Source organism: Sciurus vulgaris, assembly GCF_902686455.1.
Source record: "Sciurus vulgaris genome assembly, chromosome: 5".
In the NCBI taxonomy this organism is placed as follows: domain Eukaryota; kingdom Metazoa; phylum Chordata; class Mammalia; order Rodentia; family Sciuridae; genus Sciurus; species Sciurus vulgaris.
In genome coordinates this window covers 5,098,443-5,118,472 of record NC_136465.1, presented here as the reverse complement: position 1 = coordinate 5,118,472, position 20,030 = coordinate 5,098,443, and the positions used below count along the sequence as shown (strand labels likewise).

The following is a 20,030-nucleotide window of genomic DNA, read 5'->3' as shown; positions in this document are numbered from 1 at the left end:
AGGACAGCAAACCCCTTGGCTGCTTCTAGACAAAAATCCTCTGAATTTCTCTGGCCTCAGCCACCTGGTAGAGCCAGTCTTGTGACCATGTAAATCCAGTTTATGCTAAAGGAAAAGTAAACACTGCTCCCTGACCATCACACTGCCTGGGACACAGAGCTGCCCAGGGCTGTAGCAGACCCACACAATGGAGGGGACAGCCCTTGCTGTCTGAAAGCTGCATCTCAGCAGTGAGAAGGACCTTAACCCTGGACACACTTCTTAACGGTACACACAGGCGGATCAGTGCTGGGCTGGGCAGGACCCACCACCAGCAGCACTGTGACCCACGCTCCAGCGTCCTGGGTTCAACGTGAGGCGACTGGCTTCGAAGCCTCCTGCCTGCTGCAGCTCAGTGCCAGCTGCTTCAGGAACTGCAGAGGTGAACACATCTCGCACCTGCAGGCCCCTGCGCATACACAGGGACAGATACATAGGTTTCAAAGGCCGAATTCAGCATAAAAGGTGAGGTGTCTGCTCACTTTTTTTTTTTTTTTAAACTTTCACGTGTTTTAACTTCAGAAAATTAAGAGCATTTGGTTTTGTAGAAGAAATCAGTAATGCAGTCGCCTGAACTCATCTCTCCTTCCCAGAGCTGAGCGCCGGCTGCTTCCATTCCTACATTTAAAGATCAGAACGCGTTTCCTTCCACCTCTGCAGGACACAGGGCCAGCACCTGCCGGGGTCTTCGTCCGCCGTGGAGGTGACTGTCCTGTGCAGCTGGGCACTGGCGTTTCTCCTGAGGCTGAGGGCTGCAGCCTCCGTCAGCTCCCGCTCTGGCCCCCACGGCCACTTGGGCCTGCTTCCTGCCTCTGGCCAGTCTGCCAGGAGTACTGCACTTTCAGAACCCCGCTCTGCCTCAGCTCTGCTGCCCCAGTCAGTGCAGCAAGCTGCCGAGTGGGCGGATGAGCAAGGACACCAGCCTCCCATCACAGTCCTCAGGACGATGGGCCACAGTGTCAAGTGGTCCAAGCCTTGGTTCTGCCTTATAAAGGGGCCTAAGAGTACCATGTTGCCACCTCAGGGAAGACCTCTGGAGACCACTCTGAACCTTCCGGGCCATTCCCACAGACAGCCCTTGCTGTGGGCTTTACCCGGGGCCTTCCTGTGGGACTTCCCACAGATCCCTGGCCGGGACTCCTCGACACCACGCTGCCTTGGGACACCCGCTGGAACCTCCTCGGCACATCCCCAAAGCCTGTGTGTGGGGGGGTGTCAATGCCCACAGGGCCACCCTTGCCCAGCGAGGGACTGGAGTGTCTCTTTGCGTCCCAGGTTGACAGTTCCAAGACATAGTTCCCAGGGTCTCCCAGAAGGTCTTGAGGGACTTCTCACCAGCTGCCACAGTGGTGGCCGATGGAGTCCACGTGTTTGAACTGTCCACCCCTCCTCCTCGCCTGTCCTCACACTGCTCTCTGGGACCATTTCCTAAATAAACTTCCTGCATGCCTGCCTTGGTCTCAGGCTCTGCTCCTGGGGACACCCAGGCAAAGAATGTGAGAGTCCACTGAGAGTAAAATAAAATAAAATAAACGTGTGTGTGTGTGTATTTAAATATATATATAAATACACACACACACATATATGTACGTGTGTGTGTGTGAGTGTGTATAAATTACTGCTCCTGCAGCCTGCTCTGGTTATAGCTGCAGTGTATGTACACACAAGACTTTACGATGCCTGCTACCTTTCATTTCTTGCTTGACCTACTGATATAAGTATAGATGCCAGGGGTGTAAGCTGCGGTGAGCCAGAGCTCTAAGACAGAGTAATAAACATATATTAATATACATGTGTATAAACATGTAGGCGCCAAGAGCCTCTACAAGATGCCTGTGAGTGAAGCCTGGGATCACAGCTTCTGAGGCGCCGGAGCAGCCTCCCAGACCTACACCGGACAATGGCTGTGATGCCGGGCCATGGTCTCAGGAGGAAATGACCGCAGGCTTGAGGGGAACACACACTAGACTGGAGTGGTGATGAGAGAATCCACCGGAGGCGGAGGTGTGGGTGCACCCCAGCACAGGACAGGGACAGGTGCGACTTGATGGCGCACAGCACTCTGTGCGAGCATTACGTCCAACTTGACTCTCTTGGGGGAGGGGACCCTGCCACCACCCGCGGCTGAGGCTCCCGCGCACCCCCACAGGCACCAAGGGAACAGGGAGTCTTGGTCACGAGAAGGGAAGCATGATCTTGTGGTGGGTGGGGGTCCGCGGGCAGGTCAGCTTCTGGAGGGAGGACGATGACCCTGCAGCAGTCAGGCAAGCACCCCTCTTCTCTGTGTTTCCCACACTGTCTGGCTCTGCACGGTGAAGGGCACCACTGGAGTCATGGCAGGGCCAGCGGCTGACAGCACTTTCCCAGGTTGAGTGACACCAGCCTGGCATCTGCGCAGACTCTGCCCGGTCCAGGGCGCCCGAGCATGAGCTCCCCTGTGGCGAGCAGCCACCTGGCCAGGGGGCGTCCTGGGAGGACCCAGGCTTGCCCCAGCAGCGCCTCCCGCCACCAGCTTTCATCTCGGCCTCTCCCTGAGCGCTGCTGAGCACGCCACTGCTTAGGCAGCAGAATCCCTGGACTCACAAGGCAAAGCCAACAGAGCAATTCCACGAGGAGGGAGGGCAGGCCCAGTGCTGCCAACTCCGTCTGGAGGCCTCAGATGGTGCTTCAGAGTTCCCTCCTGACAGAGAGGCAAGAACATTAGGTCGAAAGCCTTCCAAACAGAATATCCCTGGATCGAACGACCGCGAGCTCAGAGCTTTCAGTGATCGTGACAGCGAATGCCCTGCTTGTGGCCGCTGGGGCGCCTGTGCAGGATGGTCATGGTCTCAGCATCCCCAGCAAACACCAAACTCCGGTATCAGTAGATGTGAAAGCAAGCAGCACGAACATGGAAGGGTCTTGGTATCAGAGCGTAACACCGAGACAGCACCTTTGCTGAGGGAGAGAAATGGGGGCGTGTGAGCCAGTGGGGGAGAAGGCTGAGGAGGCAAAGGAGGTGAGCAGAGGCAGCGTGGAGCGGGGCAGCTGAGGAAGGGGCGCAGCGGGCACCGGAGGCTGCTGCGGTCTGGGTATGGTCTGAGTGTGTCCCTCAAGGGCTTCTGGGACCAAACTCTAATGGCAGTGTGGTGATTTTGGGAATCAGCAGGACCTCTAGGAGGAGGGAGGTCCCTGGGGCACGCCCTGGGAGTGGGTCGAGGTAGCTCTGGTGGGACCTGGGGGACTTCTCCTGGAGTGCTGTTCTGAAAGAGCAAGGCTGGTGCCTCCCCAGGCTCTCTGGCCTCCCATCTCTGCACCCGAGCTCTCCGCCTCACAGGAGTTTCTGCACAATGCCAACTTCCGTGATGCAAGGCGGCCAGAGGCCCTTGCCAGGGCTGGCACCTTGCTGTTTGGGTTTTCAGCCTCCAAAACTGCGAGTTAGACGCAACTCTTCTTTACACAATACCCAGCCTCAGGAGTTTTGTTACGGCAATGGAAAGACAAAGGAGGAGGCTGAGGAGGCTAAGGAGGCCACAGGACATCGATCCAAAAGGGTGTGTGTTTCCCAGGGCAAGAATCCTACAGCATGCTAAGGGGCAATGTGAGCCTCCCAGATCAGATTTGCAATTGGCTTCCTGACTCTGACAGTGGGCAGTAGGACTGCAGCGGGCTGAGACAGGATCCGGCCGAGGGAAGCAGCGGCTGGGAAGCGGCTCAGGCGGACGCATCCTGTGGGCCTGTGTGAGCGGCCCCACCCACGTGCAAACTGGAATGCTGCGGCGAAATGTCTCCAAGGAAACCCGGAACCGCTCATTTTCCAGGAAAAGTAGGTCCTCCAATGGACAGAACTGAGGGAGCGGGAACAGCACTTGGCTTCACGGAGCGGAGAGGACCTCTCGAGCAGCTTCTGCAGTCGGGGAGGGGCCCTAATCAGTCTCCTGCTAGGGACCCTGTGCTTCCCCGAGACAACGGCAAGACCACCTTTGCTTTGGTGTAAAAGATACGGATGGCGATTGTCATGAGAAGGAAGACAAACATTTTAACGTGTAATCAGTCGGTCATGGTTCGCCTGACAAATGCATGTCTTTCTTTTCTGTCAAAGTCGATCACTCAAGTGTTAGGGGAACACATTTTACATCCGGTTATATTAGGCTATAACACGCTCATGTCATATTAGAATACAAACGTTACGTTAGATTTATGCTATGACTCTCTTCTGGTTGCTGGGATGCCGAGTTTGATGACTGTGGAGGGTCGCTCGTTTTCAGCAAACCCAGCGCTGAGCTACCCCATGCAGCTACGCACGACGACAGCTCCTGCCCCAGAATGTTGAGTTTGGTGACTCGTCTGCACTGGGAGGAGGCACCTCGCCACATGTCTCCCGTGTGGTGACGGCACTGAGCCAGGGCTCCGCGTGGGCCAGGCCAGCGCTCCCCTCTGGCTTCGTCCCCAGCGCCCTGGCGCCACACCTTCACGAGGCCCCAGCCACACACTGCCTCCCACACTTGCAGAGAGCCCTGGTGCCCAGGAATCCCGACACTGTACAGCCGGCCGTCTTCTGATGGAAGGTGCCGCCCGGCGCTCCTGAACACTTGTGTGTGGGAAGCCACGCGTGGAATTAGAAAGAGCCACGTCCCCTCCCTGGGGGGCTCGAGTGTCTCGGAACTGCTTTTGATAAGAGCAGCGAAGCATGGATGATAGGATGGGAAACCTCTGCCAGGGAGCGGAGCTGACGCTGCCAGGGAGGCAGCCCGGCCCTCGCAGTCCCCTTGTGCTGAGACGGCTCAGGCTGCGATGGACTCGCGGGGCAGATGTCCCTGCTGCAGGCTGCAGTCACACAGAGAAAATAAGACTGAGCACAAAGACACTCCAGAGCTGTGGAAAGCAGGAGAGAACCAACGTGCAGAAGCTGTGCAGGGACTTCGAGGACGTCTTCCGGCGCGTACCACCTCGTGGCCGCTCTTCTCCACCAGGCCTCCTGTTCTGAGAGGCAGGGCCTTACAGAGGCCATGCTGAATGCTCATGCAGAAATGATCCCGCCAGGCCTGGACACCCCTATCCTTCCCATCGCTAAGCGTCAGAACTTGTTTCTGGAGAGAAAACGGGATTCTTCTGCCACGATGCTCCCAGAAGATAAAGTGGGCATGGTGATTTTTGATTCTAGGCTTTCCCGTTGGTAAAAACGGCCCTTATCTGAGGAGAGGTGTTCGACCTGCTGCTTGAGGCACTTGTGGAACTTGGAACAGGAAGGCGCGTTCGAGCCAATTTTGAGACCCAGCTTTCTGGCTGATGAAAGGTGAGCAGGTGTGAATCAGCCTCAGTCGAACACGCTGCTCACAGTGCAGCAGTTCTCAGTCAGACTGCCTGGTCCACGGGAGGAGCCCACGGAGAGCAGACAGGCCGGCCAGGGGACACTGGCCGAGCCGATGGGGCCACAGATGTAGGCTTTCAGAAGAACGACTGCCTCCTTGCTGTCCTTTTCACGTCGACACTTAGTGTCTACTACTCCATGTCTCTGTTCTGTTTGCCTCCCAGAGGCTTCAATTAGATCCAACTGGATCCATAGTATACAGAATTTTACTTTATTTAAATGATATATCTTCAGAAGTTACACACTGTACACAGACAGCATGATAGTGTCTGTGCACAAACATGGAATGGACACAGGGAGCTGTAATTCACCCCAACATCAGACACACACACACGCGCGCGCGCGCGCACCACACACACATGATCCTGAAGTCAACCAGGGGCAGTTTAAAAAACATTTTGTCATTCTATTGTTTTCAAGTTTAGGAAAAGTTATAACACTAAAGTTAAGAAACTTTCTTTCTAAAAATTAGGCATGTATGTCTTTTTAAAAGTTCTTGAGTGTGTGATTTTAAATTGGAGCTTGACTTTAAAATTTCAAATTATAAATAATCCTCTCACAGCTCAGGTTAAAATAACCACGTTTGACCCGGTAGCTCGAAAAACAGGAGGGAGGCATTAAAAGGCATATTTCCCTCTCCAGGTATATGATTTACAATGACAAAGGACAGAGTCACTTTTATTTAGCTCTTAAACACTGAAATAAAAAAAGGTGAAGATTGTTATTTGTATTAGTTTATAAATTATTACTTCTGGGTATGGATTTAAAATAAACTATGGCTTCAGTGTATCTTTGTAGCTCTGAACTTCCCAGAAAAAACTTTTTAAACAATAAACTTTGCTCAGTGGTGAGAGTAACTGTAACTAAGACACAGCTTTACTCTGACCTCAAAAGAGCCACCATTCCCACGTGATGGGGGTGACAAACTGCTACCTATGAGTTCTTTTAAATAGTGTATTTCAATCCGAAAGTTACAAAGTATTAACCTGTAAAACAGAGGAAGGAAGAAAAGGAGGAGCCAAGATCATGGACACGAAGGCTGAGCCAGGTCCCAGGACAGCCTGCGGGAGAGATGGGGCTCGACGATCAGGAGTAGCGATCGTCTTTCAGGGGTCTCGTCTGTTTGGGGTCATACGGCTCAGGAAAGGCTCCAACCACACGATCCCCAGCCACCAGAGCTCTAGTAAGATCTGTGACCTCCCGATAGCCAAGCAGCAGAGTCGGTGGGATGACTGCTTGCTGTGGGCAGCAGCCAGGAGGGAGTCGGTGGCCAGCAGGTAGTACAGACAGAGGGGAGCCACAGGTCTTCAGATGGACTTCAAGAGGAGGAAGGGAGGCAGGTATACAGGACTGGGGTTCCTGGCCCGTGACTCACGAGCACCCTCCGACTCCCGTTCTCCAGCTGGAGAACTATATCCAGGACAACATGAAGAAGGAGATGGTGGAGCTGCAGCAGAACGCGGTGCAGAACCAGACGGCCGTGATGATCGAGATCGGCACCAACCTCCTCAACCAGACCGCCGAGCAGACGCGGAAGCTGACTGACGTGGAGGCCCAGGTAGGCGACCCAGGGCGTCCGTTTCCAGTCTGAGGTCACATGGTGCTTACCCAGCAAGGACCACAAGTTGCCTTCCCAGAGCCCACGCCTGACACCACAAGGGCAATGGGTTTTGTCACATAGGTCCCTTCTGGACTCTCGCTAGTACTTTTCATTTCCAAGTCCTGAGCTTTCCATGCTTTTGACAAATGAGAATCACAGAGGCAGGGAGCGAGAAACTTTGCTCCTACACCTCAATTCGAGGTTAAGAGAAAACCTACCGTTTGTGAAACCAATTTACAGGGAAAGAGAGGCAATATGAGTGGACATGGGCAGGGCCAGGCAGAACCACCGGCCAAGGGCCAAGTCTATCCTGGGTCCAGGTCACCAGGACAGGGTGAAGAAACCCCAGCGAGGCCCTGGCACCCTCTCTGGGTCTCGGGTTTAACTACGATGAAGGGCTGGGCCAGATGAATGATTGCTAAGTTCTCTTTCAGCCTTAAGAGTCAACAGCAGAAATGAGTAAGAAATCTAAAAATGCTGAAAACAGCAAAACATTAAAATATCAAAACGGTAAAAAGAAATCCTCTGAAATCATGCGAAGAGTGCTCAGCTTGTGACCCAAAACACAGGCTGGGGGCAGGTGAGTGTGCTGGCCGCATAGACGGAGAGGCCAGGCTGTGCCAGCCGGCCTGCCTCAGCCCGACTGCCCTCCCCCGAAGCCAGGCTCCTTCATGGCTCTGAGGTTGGCATCGCCCACTCCGAGCGAGGAGCCGTGCTCCAGAAAATGGGTGGGTTTGACTGTAAGCAATCCCACAACACGTGGGCCAATTGCTGCTCCAGCGACGAGGACAGAAAGGGGCGAGTCCCCAGCTGGCGGGTGTGGAGTGGGATCAGAGCCCGCCCATGCCCGCACGACCGCTGCTCGGATGGCGCTGCCAGTCTCTTCCTGCTGACGGCCATGGGGCCAGGTGAGAAAACGGGGGGAGAGAAGATGGGAGGAGAGAAAACGGGAGGTGAGAAAACGGAAGGAGAGAAAACGGGAGGTGAGGAAACAGGAGGAGAGAAGATGGGAGGAGAGAAGATGGGAGGTGAGAAAATGGGAGGAAAGAAGATGGGAGGAGAGAAAACGGGAGGTGAGAAAACGGGAGGTGAGAAAACGGAAGGTGAGAAAACGGGAGGTGAGAAAACGGGAGGTGAGAAAACGGGAGGTGAGGAAACGGGAGGTGAGAAGATGGGAGGTGAGAAGATGAGAGGAGAGAAGATGGGAGGAGAGAAAATGGGAGGTGAGAAAACGGGAGGAGAGAAGACGGGAGGTGAGAAAATGGGAGGTGAGAAAATAGGAGGTGAGAAAACGGGAGGAGAGAAAACGGGAGGTGAAAAAATGGGAGGTGAGAAAACAGGAGGAGAGAAGATGGGAGGTGAGAAAATGGGAGGTGAGAAGACGGGAGGAGAGAAGATGGGAGGTGAAAAAATGGGAGGTGAGAAAACAGGAGGAGAGAAGATGGGAGGTGAGAAAATGGGAGGTGAGAAGACGGGAGGAGAGAAGATGGGAGGTGAGAAAACAGGAGGTGAGGAAACGGGAGGAGAGAAAATGGGAGGTGAGAAGATGAGAGGAGAGAAAATGAGAGGTGAGAAAATGGGAGGAGAGAAAATGGGAGGTGAGAAAACAGGAGAGAAAAAGGGAGATGAAAAAATGGGAGGTGAGAAGATGAGAGGAGAGAAGATGGGAGGTGAGAAAATGGGAGGTGAGAAAACAGGAGGAGAGAAAACAGGAGGAGAGAAAATGGGAGGAGAGAAAACAGGAGGAGAGTGGTAGAAGAATGGAAGATTCTGAGGACAGAATAACCAATTATTTGATTACCAAGATTTTCAGCAAAATCAAAATGTTTCAGGAAAAATATAAACAAATTTTTATAGGGTACACCATAAAGTACTAAAAATTTAATCCTAGTTGATATAATAAGAGCTAAAACTGAAAAGATACAATTTAGAAATAAATATGTCCATGTGCCCACAGTCTTGTCAGTAAAATAAACCAGTAATTATCAGGTGACATTCCCCACCTGTGGATAGTAAAACCAGTGGGCACTCAAGCTCATCCAAAGTCCTATAAATATACATTTTTAATGCTTTTAGATAATAGTAATAAAAAAGTGTTAAGGCCTAGAACAACCATGCAAACTCTGGCCACATCCTGTGTAAGTCAGATTTAATGTGCTTCAGGGTCACATGATTTCTTTAAAAAGCCTGTTGTGAAATTAGATATCATATGATCCAGGGTAACAGGAAAATAGGAAAATGGGTGGAAAAAAAACAGTCTATAAAGCCCAGCCAAAGACATGTATGTGGCTGAGCAAGAGGCTACCATGTCCCCGATCCCCTCGAAGGCCACTGCTAATCGTGTATGACGGCAAGAAGTAGGTGTGAACTCAAGTGAGAACTGCTGGTTAATTCGAGATCTTCTAGACTGAGGAGTGGGAGGCGACTGGATTGGGCACTGACCAGCAGTTGGAGTTCTGAGGTCTCGAAGAGGACAGGCTGGCCTACTAGCTCAGTCACTTGCAGACAGGTCTCTTCAAATGCACAGCTGCCTTAAGAAAACAAGCGATGTGAAAACTGCAGTTATTGCAGCCAGCAGGACCCACAGGCCATCCTTCTCTGCCTCTCTATCTGTGCCCACCTTACCATTCTCATGAATTAAGCAGGAGACCCAATTTTCCCTTGAGAATAACCCTCACAGAATGCCTGACCCCAAGAACCTGCAGGCCAGAGCTACAGCCCGGGTGGCCACCTCAGCACCCAGGCCTAGTGTTGGCCGAGGCCTTGCTACCCTCAGCAGGACCGTTCAGACCTGACTTCCCACCAGCTGGACGGAGGACCGAACCATCCTGGCGACCTGCTCAGCGGGCAGGCCAGCGCTTCTGCAAACCACAAAGACACCCAGCAAACAATGACTCTTTCAAGGACGCAGACTCCTTGGCTACAATCCCGACTCACATTTACACGTGATATCACATCCTGAATCACTGTGACACGGAGGATGTGAGTAATCGATTCTTCCTGCTGCAAGGCAGCCAAACATCAAGGAATCTGTCCTTCAAGCTGCTGGTACACAATGGGACAGAGAAACCACACATGCCACACATTAGCAGCCGCAGAGCAAGACGGGTCCACTCGGTAGGGACACTCTATTGTTTCCTAATTGGTTGCAAGGACCATTAAAATAGGAAAAAGAAAATGGCAAAGACAAAAATAAAGGCTAAGCATGTGGACATGAATGAGGAAATGCCAGGCTAAAAGGGAGCTACATTTTTATATACCAGGCGCATGTGACTTTGCATCCCTGTATCTACTGACCAGCAAATAAATACCAGAACAGAGCTTTGTTTGGGCGGGGAATTACTTTTTATTCATCAACAGTTTTGATCTTTGAAATATGAGCATTGTATGCTCTTACTAATCTCACTGTATACAATGATAAAATACAGAACTAGAAAAATATTATTTCACACCAACAGCACTGTCCATAACTATTAACCACTTTCAAAATAAAAACATGGAGAAAAAAGATTTAATGCACATGGATGTAATAATCCAAGAAACCTTGCCTTTTCTGAACATGAAAAATAGGCCAAAATAAGGCACTTGGGTTGATATACAGTATGTTCTATTTTCTGATAAACTGGATAATTGAATTACAAGGTAAGAAATCAAACTGATTAAAAGTGATAAACAGGAGTTGCATTTTGTTACATTTAGGTGCTAAACCAGACAACAAGGCTTGAACTTCAGCTTCTGGAACATTCCCTGTCTACAAACAAATTGGAGAAACAGATTTTGGACCAGACCAGTGAAATAAACAAACTGCAGGACAAGAACAGGTAATGTCCAGTTTAAAAATATTTACAATTGAATAATTTTAAGATGCAAAAGCCTATCTCGTATGACTATTAATTGCAAGTGTGGATTCCAGAATGGTGAAATTCTTCGGGTCCAGCATATGGATCAGAAAAGGTGCCGGGGAGGCAGGGGAAGGTTCTGGGAACACCCTGGACTGACACAAGTCCCCCCAGTCCTTGATCCTGGTCTCTATCTTCTGTTCCCTTCAAGACTGTCACTGTGGCCTGCGTGCTTGTGGGTGGGACCTGCCGGCGTGTGCTGCCTATTGGTAGCAGTGGCTTCGCATTGCTCCTTTGCCTGTGGGGATTTTGTTTCTTCCTACACAAAATAATTTACAGTAGGAAAACGATTCTTATACTGTCATTCATTAATTCCAGCATGCATTACCTCCTCATAAAACCATGACCAAGTAAAAACAAGTTGGTCCTAAAATTATTGAATTAATATTTAAATAAAATATAGAAAAAAATCCCAGGATAAAAACGACAGTAACAAACTTCAGGTGGGGAATGGGGACTGTTTTCCTAGGCTGACACTATATGGGGACAGATGAAGGTGCATGTGCACACATACTTGGTGTGCTTTGTCCTTGAGCTTAAGGCATGGGATGTAGTCCCAGCAATTTGTTTCTGTTTCACAATCTAAATAATTCTTTAGTCTTAGTCAGAAATGGCAATAAATTGTTGTACAGACTCATTCCTTACCGTGAATTAAGAACTAAACTGAAATCATTCTTTCTGTTCTCTGGGGACCAAATTTAATTTCTTATGGGTCTCCAGTTTTAAAAAGCAAACAGATTTTTCTCATTCAACTAATTTTCATTGACGTTTTGAATGTCTGCACCCTGGGATATGAGTTTGAGACCAACACTGAGATATCACAATATCAGCAGTTCCATGTGGTGGTGATGCTGGGGACACAGGAGCTGCTGATCACCACCGCCCACCCGGCTGTCTTTCAGAAACCTACGACTCGCTCAGGCTGTTGAACGTTCCCTAGTACAGAACGCTGCTTCTGCCTGAAGTTTTCAAATTTAGTATGTGAAAAATTTACTAAAATTATCCCTTACATATGCCGATGAGTGGCCCAATACCATATTTGTAAATTCAGCTGTACTTCAATATCTACAGGGCTGTTCTGGGACCCCTCAGATACTGACATCCAAGGATTCTCAGCCTCTAACATGTTTTGCACAGATGCACTCTGCCCCCCACCCCAAATATTTTGAGTCCAAGTTTGGCTGACCCCACGGATGCAGAACAAGAGGTCAGGGAGGGCTGATGGTATTTGTCAGATCATCTTGCCTTTTACTTAGAAGAGCATGACTCTCATCTCTTAGTTTAGCTTTGCTGCCTAGAACAGGCACACTTTACTATGTAAAGTCAGCTGGTCGGTCAGCTGCTCTGAAATTCAATCAACTCTCACTACATTTTTCTGATCTTATAATTTGGTGAAATTTCTTCAACTCAAGGTTTTGGGATATCTAGATGGTGACTCCAACTGTTCTGTGGTTTGCTGTGTTTTGGCTCATTCCTGTTTAAATGATGCTTCACATTTTCTTTTTTTCCAATTTAAATCCTCCATGTTACCTCAAGTTTAATATACATGGCTCAATAATGTACTTTTTCCATAATTCAAACCTAGTTTTCTGACGTTAAATTTAACATCACACATTTTCTCCATATAAGCACTTGTCAAATCAGCTTCCAGAAAAGTACAATTGCTTTCTTTATAGAATGGGTTCAAATGAAGTCAAAATACCTACAAAGATCAACATTTCTTTCAAAATTGCCACTACTATGCTTTTAGATTCATGAGCTAAAGTTGAAAATGATCATTTTTCTTTCCATCTCACTCTTCTTTCTTCTCAAAATAAGTGATTTAGGGGCCATATGTATCCCTTCAATTAAATTATTCTGACCTTGAAACATCTGGCCATTGATACTATTTCTTCTTGAAGAGAAACTCATAAAAACCCACTTTTCACGGCTGTAATCAAACACCTGTAGCAGGCTGACTTTATAAAGTAGTTTACTTAGTTTACAGTGTTGGAGGCAGAAAGTCCAAAAGTGGGTGGTCCCATTGGTTTGGCCTCTGGGGAGGGCCTACCTGCAATGCTAGCACCATGGTGGAAGAGTGTGTGAGAGGAAGAAGCCACCTTTCCAAAGAGCCAGAGGGGACCGAGAGGGCAGGCTCGCTTACGAGAGCGTGCTCTGGTGAGCACAGGGGTCCCATGGGAGTTCCCTTGACACCTTCGAAGGCAGCTCCACCGAAGTCAAGGGCTCCACTACCTCCCACACGGGAGACTGGCTTCTGACACACGAAACTGCGGAGAACAGACTCAGAACATCTCTCGACCACGCTAATGTGGTTCAACTCCAGGAACGTTTCTGCCAAGGGGATATTTCCCCACAGTTCTCAGTGAGCCTGGGGTCATGTTAACGCAGAATCAAGCTCAGTCCGATGTACCATGGTCCTCATGTTGCTCATCCTGTACTGGAAAATGAGCAGGCTGCGAGTGAGCGGCCGCCTTCACCACATGCTCCCCTTTCCTCAGCACACGACAACGCTGACCATCCTGTTTGCTGCAATGTGCACGATTCTTGCTACGAATTCACTCTATTTTCCCGTTTCATCCTATTTGTTTTATTTCATTGAAAAATGGTGGTTGCAACTCACCAAGTTGATTTCACAAGTCATTAGTGGGCTCAGCTGCATTTCTCAAAATACTGCTCTAAAATATGATCCCCGGACCTCTGACAGTTTTTGACTGCTGTGCTCCATCTGAGGTGCTCACCCAGCGCACTGCCCTGAGCCAGTCTGGTCTGGGATGAGCCCAGCGGGCTTCTCTCCTGACGCGCACTCATATCTGATCTCAAGACAACTCCTTCAGATCAGGAGAGGCCTGTCCCTGCAGCTAGGCTGGCATGGGCGCTGGAGGAGGAGCTAAGGTGCCATTTCTGGCTGCCCAGCGCACACTGCTCCCTTCCACGCTCTGCCATGGCACACCTTCCCTTGCGCCTCTCAGGTTACTAACACCAGTGAAGGAGGGCAGACCACAAGCCTCGGTGACGTCGCACTAAAGGCAGCGCAGACCCAGGGTTCAGGGCGCCTCAGACCGCCAAGCGTACTGCCCAGGTCCGCAGGTGCACTTCCCAACACACGCCCTGCATGCCAGCAGACACGACGATTTCAGAGTCGCAGGAAGAGGCAGGCTTAGGATACCTTCTGCTGGGGGTGAGCTGTCTTGGCTTTTGAGACACACACTTTCTTTTAAAATAAAGTCAGGTGATACCAAGAATGATAATAATAGTTGAAAAACATGGTAAAACTGAGAAAACCTAATCAAAATGACTGCATTATAGTAATGAATTATTTACAACTTGGTATATAGATAGTCCGTTGGTCATCATTAATGATTTTCAATGGCCAGAGGCCTGGGATGAGTTTAAGAGCTGCAGTTCAATTTCTAATAATCATTAATACTGATTGTGACTATTTATTGACAAGCTCTGTAAGGGGCAGTCTGGTTCTATGGTTGATGTCCACAGGGCTAAAGATTCGTAAAACACTAGCGTCGGAAAGGCAGAGGGATGCACAGACCAAATGAACCGGAGGGGCCTGGAGATCATCTATCTAACGCCTTTGTTTAGACATCTACTTAGCTAGGACACATGGTCATTCACTTAGCTAGCAGTACACCTGAGACCCACAGAGCAGGGTGGCCCCCAGAGGTGGGGTCCTCAGACCAGGGCTCCTTCCACTCATGCACAGTGCTCACAGCACTGGTGACTTCTCAGTGTGCACGTGGCCTTCCTGTGACTCTCGTGACATATGTAGATAATCCTTAGAAACTGAGGTTAGAAAGACAAACTATATCACCATTAACAGAATCTTTTGGGCTCACATGGCATAGCTTTATCACTATCAAAATCATTTTAGAAAACCAAAAGTAGAAAGTTCTCTCTAATATGTGTATGCTAAGTCACCATAGGGGTGGGTGGGGAAGAACAGAAGCACTTCGGATCAGACAAAGGGGAATGAAGGCAAGGCAGGGGGTGGGAATAGGAAAGAAAAGAGAATGAACTGGACATACTATCCCATGTGCATGTGATCACACAACCAACGTAACTCTACGTCACGTGCAGCCAGAAGAAGGGGAAGTTAGGCTCCATACATTATGTCAAAACACATCCTACTGACATGTACAACCAATAAGAATAAAAACCAGCTTTACATAGATTTTCAAGGGCCTATCTCATATTGTAACTGAGTATCAAGTCTACCAGCCGGCGCTAGTTAAAGGGGTCCATAGTAGAAGAAAGGAAGGGTGTGTTTCAGAGTCAAAGATCTGGGTTTGAATTCTGCCTCTGCCACCTACCTGAGACTTTAGGCAGGTGATCTAGTATGTATGTCTAAGCTTCATGCAATTTGCTCATTGGAAATGAGGATAAAGTTGCTGTAACTCATAATGAACATTTATTGAGTGCTGCTGTGTGCCAGGAACTAGTCTAAGCATTTTAAATGAACCTGACCAGCCCCAAGAGGGAGGTGATGTCCCCATTTACACACAAGGAAACTGATTAGGTAAGCTGCCCAGGTCACAGGCCAGTACACCCAGATCTAAGCCAAGTATTCACCTGCCTCATGCAGGAGTACTTAGTACACAGTATTGGAAGATCAGCAGTTATCATCATCAGGATTAGTATTCAGATATAAACAGTTCAGGAGAAAGCCAACAGGCTCCCCAGAGGCCCACCTCAAACTCCTCCTTCTCAAACAAAGCACTCACGAGCACCATGCTGAAGTCATGCCTCCTTCTTCTGGACTCGTGGGCACCCCATGCCATGACATTCATGTTCCACTGCTGTGGTTGAGCATGACACATATGTGTACCCTGGCATGTGATGTGTGTACACACACGTAATTCACGTGTGTGACCTTGGTGTGTGAGAGACTGTCTGGGGCTGACAACCCCTTGTTACTTTATGACTCCTACCACATCTGGACAGAGTGCTTGGCAAAACAGACACACAAAGCCATGAGCAATGTTACTAGGGTCCTGAAACGGTGTTCACAACGCACCTGGCCTTGGCGGCAATCCGGCCCAGATGGCCCTTCACTCAGAAGTGCGTCCTCTCCCCTCAGCTTCCTAGAGAAGAAAGTGCTGGACATGGAGGACAAGCACACGCTGCAGCTGAGGTCCATGCGGGAGGAGAAGGACCAGCTGCGGGTCCTGGTGTCCAAGCAGAGCTCCGTCATCCAGGAGCTGGAGAAGCAGCTGGTCACCGCCACCGTGAACAACTCGGCCCTCCAAAAGCAGCAGCGTGACCTGATGGAGACGGTGCACAACCTGCTGACCATGGTGTCCGCGTCCAGCCGTAAGTGCCGCCCACACATCCTGTCCGTGTCGGGCGCCCTCCATCAGTCCATCTGTCTCTTACATATTTCACGTGAAAGCTCTATGGGGTCTCAACACAGGACTAAGGAGAAGCGGAGGCAGACAGCAGGGCAGGGCACTATGCACACACACTGTCAGGAGGAAGAACTCCCCAAACACACTGTGACTCCAGGCTGTACACAGCCTGCTTTGCCCGAGACGGGGAGGGCAAGTTGGAGCAGCACAGTGCGACTCCGCTTCTCTGGGTTGTAAATGGAAAACTGTGACCGCACAGGCCAGCCGGAGACCAATAAGACGTTTCTGGCGACGGGCACTGGGGAGGGGCCAGCCACCCTCTCGCGCCCAGTGCTGCAGTACACTTCCCCTTCACGACTGTCTGGCCTTTCAGCTGAAGGGGCAGAAGAATCTCTGGTCATTAACTGAAGATGTGATGCACAATCTCTGGTTTTATTTGAGCATTTTCCCCACTAAACGAATTTGACCTGGTTCTTCCTGTGGCTCATTTGGATGGTCTCTTACCTCAGGCTCTTCTGACTTGACGCCCCTTGCGTGTGAGTCCTGGATTCACGCATGCGAATTACATGTGTGATTCCATAAAAGAAGTCTGTTCCCACATTTAACTTGAGTCCTGCAGTTACCCCAGTCTTGACAGAGGGAGGAACCAAGCACCTAGGTGCCTGGCTGCAGGAAAGAGCGGCAGGCTGCTGACACGAGGGCCACACTCTGGGCGGCCAGCTGCAGCCCGTGGATTTCCAACTAGTCCTACCCTCTTGCAATTCAGGAAAAGCACATTGTCTTCACGTGCATAGAAAAACTGAAGGCAGCCATCTGTCACTGCTGGGACCAGACAGTGTGTACCACCTGCTGTGATGAGCTGGGAGAGAGAGAGTCACGTAGCTCAGATTCTGGAGGAAATCTGGGAGCAGCAGAGGCTCCCCCTCTCTGTGGCCTCCACCAGGCAAGGGCTGCCTAAGCCTCTGCGCCCACCAGGGAGCTGGAGGAGCTGAGCCGAGCTCTGCTCTGCTCTGCTCCTCAGGACCCGCAATGACACACATACACGCATTTTTCTTTCAATATGGCAGAAAAGGAATTGGAAATGTTAACACTGACAGCAGAATTTGAATTTCAAGAATTTCATAGCCCTAGAAATTTTAGACTTAGAAGAGGAATTTAAAGCACACAGGTAAATATCACATCTTTCAAAATACAAGCTGTCCATGGTACAGCTGCTACAAATTCAAATACTCAGGGTCTCCCATGTGGTATTCTAAACACAAATTAGATTCAGCCGTGTGTGTGTGTGTGTGTGTGTGTGTGTGTGTGTGTGTGTGTGTGTGTGTGTGTGTGTGTGTGTGTGTGTGTGTGTGTGTGTGTGTGTGTGTGTGTGTGTGTGTGTGTGTGTGTGTGTGTGTGTGTGTGTGTGTGTGTGTGTGTGTGTGTGTGTGTGTGTGTGTGTGTGTGTGTGTGTGTGTAAGGGAAAAACTACGGCCCCGTGGAAAATGGCCTAAGGGTCAGGCAGGGCCCTGGGGAGAAGCATGTTGGGTACATCATCTTTACTTGTCTATAATAAGTTTACCTGATTCCACTCAAGATGAGAAACTTTCAAAAAGTAATGGCTTATTATGGGCTGGAAATTCCTGCATTACATGCAGTGGACAGTAAAAAAAAGAAGTAAGAATTATTTTAGAATTCATAGGAAAATAGGTTGTTAAGAGTGACTTTTTTTTTTTTTTTTTTTTTAGAAAAACTAAAAATCTGGCATATCCTTTCTGTTTGTTATAAAAATTCAAATGTAATAAAATCACCGAATGACTGAGTCTTGAATTAACAAGTTTTATCTTTCTGTGAACTCCATTCAAATGCTTTTTTTTTTTTTTTTTTTTTTTAACACAGCTAAGAACTCTATTACTGCTAAAGAAGAACAAAATGTTTTCAGAGACTGTGCTGAAGTATTCAGATCGGGCCTCACCACCACTGGCGTCTACACACTGACATTTCCCAACTCTACAGAAGAGAGAAAGGTAAGGCACCGTCGTCATCACTGGCTGCCCGGCTCCAGGCCTCTGGGGGTGAGGCCTCCCGAGCAGAAACCAGTCCTCAGAGCCCCCCGCCGCCCATGCCCTGCGTTAGGTTGCTCTGAATGGACTCGGCCACTGCGTGCTGGTGGTGTGGACCGTCCATCTCGTCCTCCACAGGATACTTTGTGCTTAAATGATGTGCAGCTTTCCTTGTGGACAAGACTCATTTCATCAATTTTATAGGAAATATCTTGCAATACCTGAGTCTGCATAACCATAGTTTGTCTTCTGATCATTTTTCCAAGCAATGTTTATATTCCATCAGGGAGGAGGCTCATTCACGTGCACACAGTGACTCTGAGACAATATCTACACATATTTCCCATCTCATCAGACAGAAGAGCAGAAATGTGCACCAGCAGAAGAGGTTTAAAAAAAATGATTTTTACTGAGGTGGACACACACTTTGAGCCCAGGAGCTGGAAACCCCAGACGCACAGGATATTGGGTTTCAACAGAAGCACAGGCCAAGTGACATGTATGGCACTGTGACAGCCTTCTGGGGTGATGCTGCCTCTCCTTTCTCTAAACCGCGGATGTGGGCTGGAGGACACAGGGACTCGGGTGCCTTTGGGTACCTCTGCCCTGCCATGACTGACCACTATTGCCCTGCGCCATCAGTCGCCATCAGTCCACACACCCACCCTGGGACGCAGACCAAGGACACCTCAGTGTCATTTTGGAAGTGGTTTCCACCCTGCGGACTTGCTGACAGGTGTCCAGAATGCTGGGGTCTGCAGCCCCACAGGAAGGCCCCTGGGGTCGTCTGTGGCCTCTCCTAACACAGTCTGGAAGAGCCCAGGAGAGCAACTCCTTTTCTTCTCAAGCACAGAGCGTTTACTGCAGGGTGGTTTCCACCACCGTGGAGAAAGCAGAGCAATTGGCACGTTGCAGCGGGCCAAGGCAGCTCACAGCTGAACTCAGCCACCTTCAGACAGTCTGGATACAGACTGTGGATGTCTCCTGCAACCGCCACTCTGGGACGTTCTGAGTCTTATCTGGGTGAAGGAACCACTTCCTCGGGAAATACTTCATTGTGGCTTCTTTCGGAGACTGGATGAGATACAATGACACCACGTGAAATCACTGCAAAGTGAATGCTAGATGGTTGTGTCCACTGAGCGTGTACCGATACGGCTGCACTCGGAGTAGAAGCTACATACCAGTCAACACAGAGACTCCAGAAAACACACTCCATACTGGAGCGGAATGGGTGGTTTACAGGCTGCTGGAAGTAGTATCTTCTTGAACCCAGTATTATCCTCAGTATTTAACATGGTATCAAAGAAAATCACAAGCGTTTAAAGGTTTAAAGATGTGGAATTTGAAACAGTAACATAAAACTTGATTATGAATTTAAAGTAAATACTATGCTATTTAAGATAATTCTTTCCAAAGAAATCTCTAATTCATTCATGCTGCTTTAAATCAACCTTGAAAATGAGTTAATGTCCCTAGCGGCCTAGAAGCAGTGCATCAGGGAGAGGAAAGCAACACAAAACAGTCCGTTACAGATGAAAAAGCAATTATCGCGAGGCTAACTGTTTAAATCCCCTTTGTGATCTGGTCTCATGACAATTCTTCTCATGTGATTGTTCTGCACCAGAGGCAAGTTCTTGGCCTGGTGATAATGGTGACATGAGTGTCCAGGAGGACACAGGGATGCTGTCCATGCAGATCCTGGGAGACAGCACTGTGGGCACGGCCCCATCGTGATGTTCT

The 20,030-nt window shown here is 49.5% G+C and overlaps 2 protein-coding genes across 4 annotated transcripts in view; one reads left to right on the top strand and one right to left on the bottom strand.

Moving 5' to 3' along the window:
- MCPH1 (microcephalin 1) overlaps nt 1-20,030 on the bottom strand; it is a 211,684-nt gene that overhangs the window by 98,018 nt on the left and 93,636 nt on the right. The window lies entirely within an intron of this gene.
- Nucleotides 1-20,030, top strand: part of ANGPT2 (angiopoietin 2) — a 49,098-nt gene that overhangs the window by 19,150 nt on the left and 9,918 nt on the right. The window contains exons 2-5 of the mRNA XM_079141823.1: nt 6,792-6,947; nt 10,689-10,810; nt 15,978-16,210; nt 18,124-18,251. Of these exons, the coding sequence (XP_078997949.1) occupies nt 6,792-6,947; nt 10,689-10,810; nt 15,978-16,210; nt 18,124-18,251 (639 nt within the window). The remainder of the gene's footprint in view (nt 1-6,791; nt 6,948-10,688; nt 10,811-15,977; nt 16,211-18,123; nt 18,252-20,030) is intronic.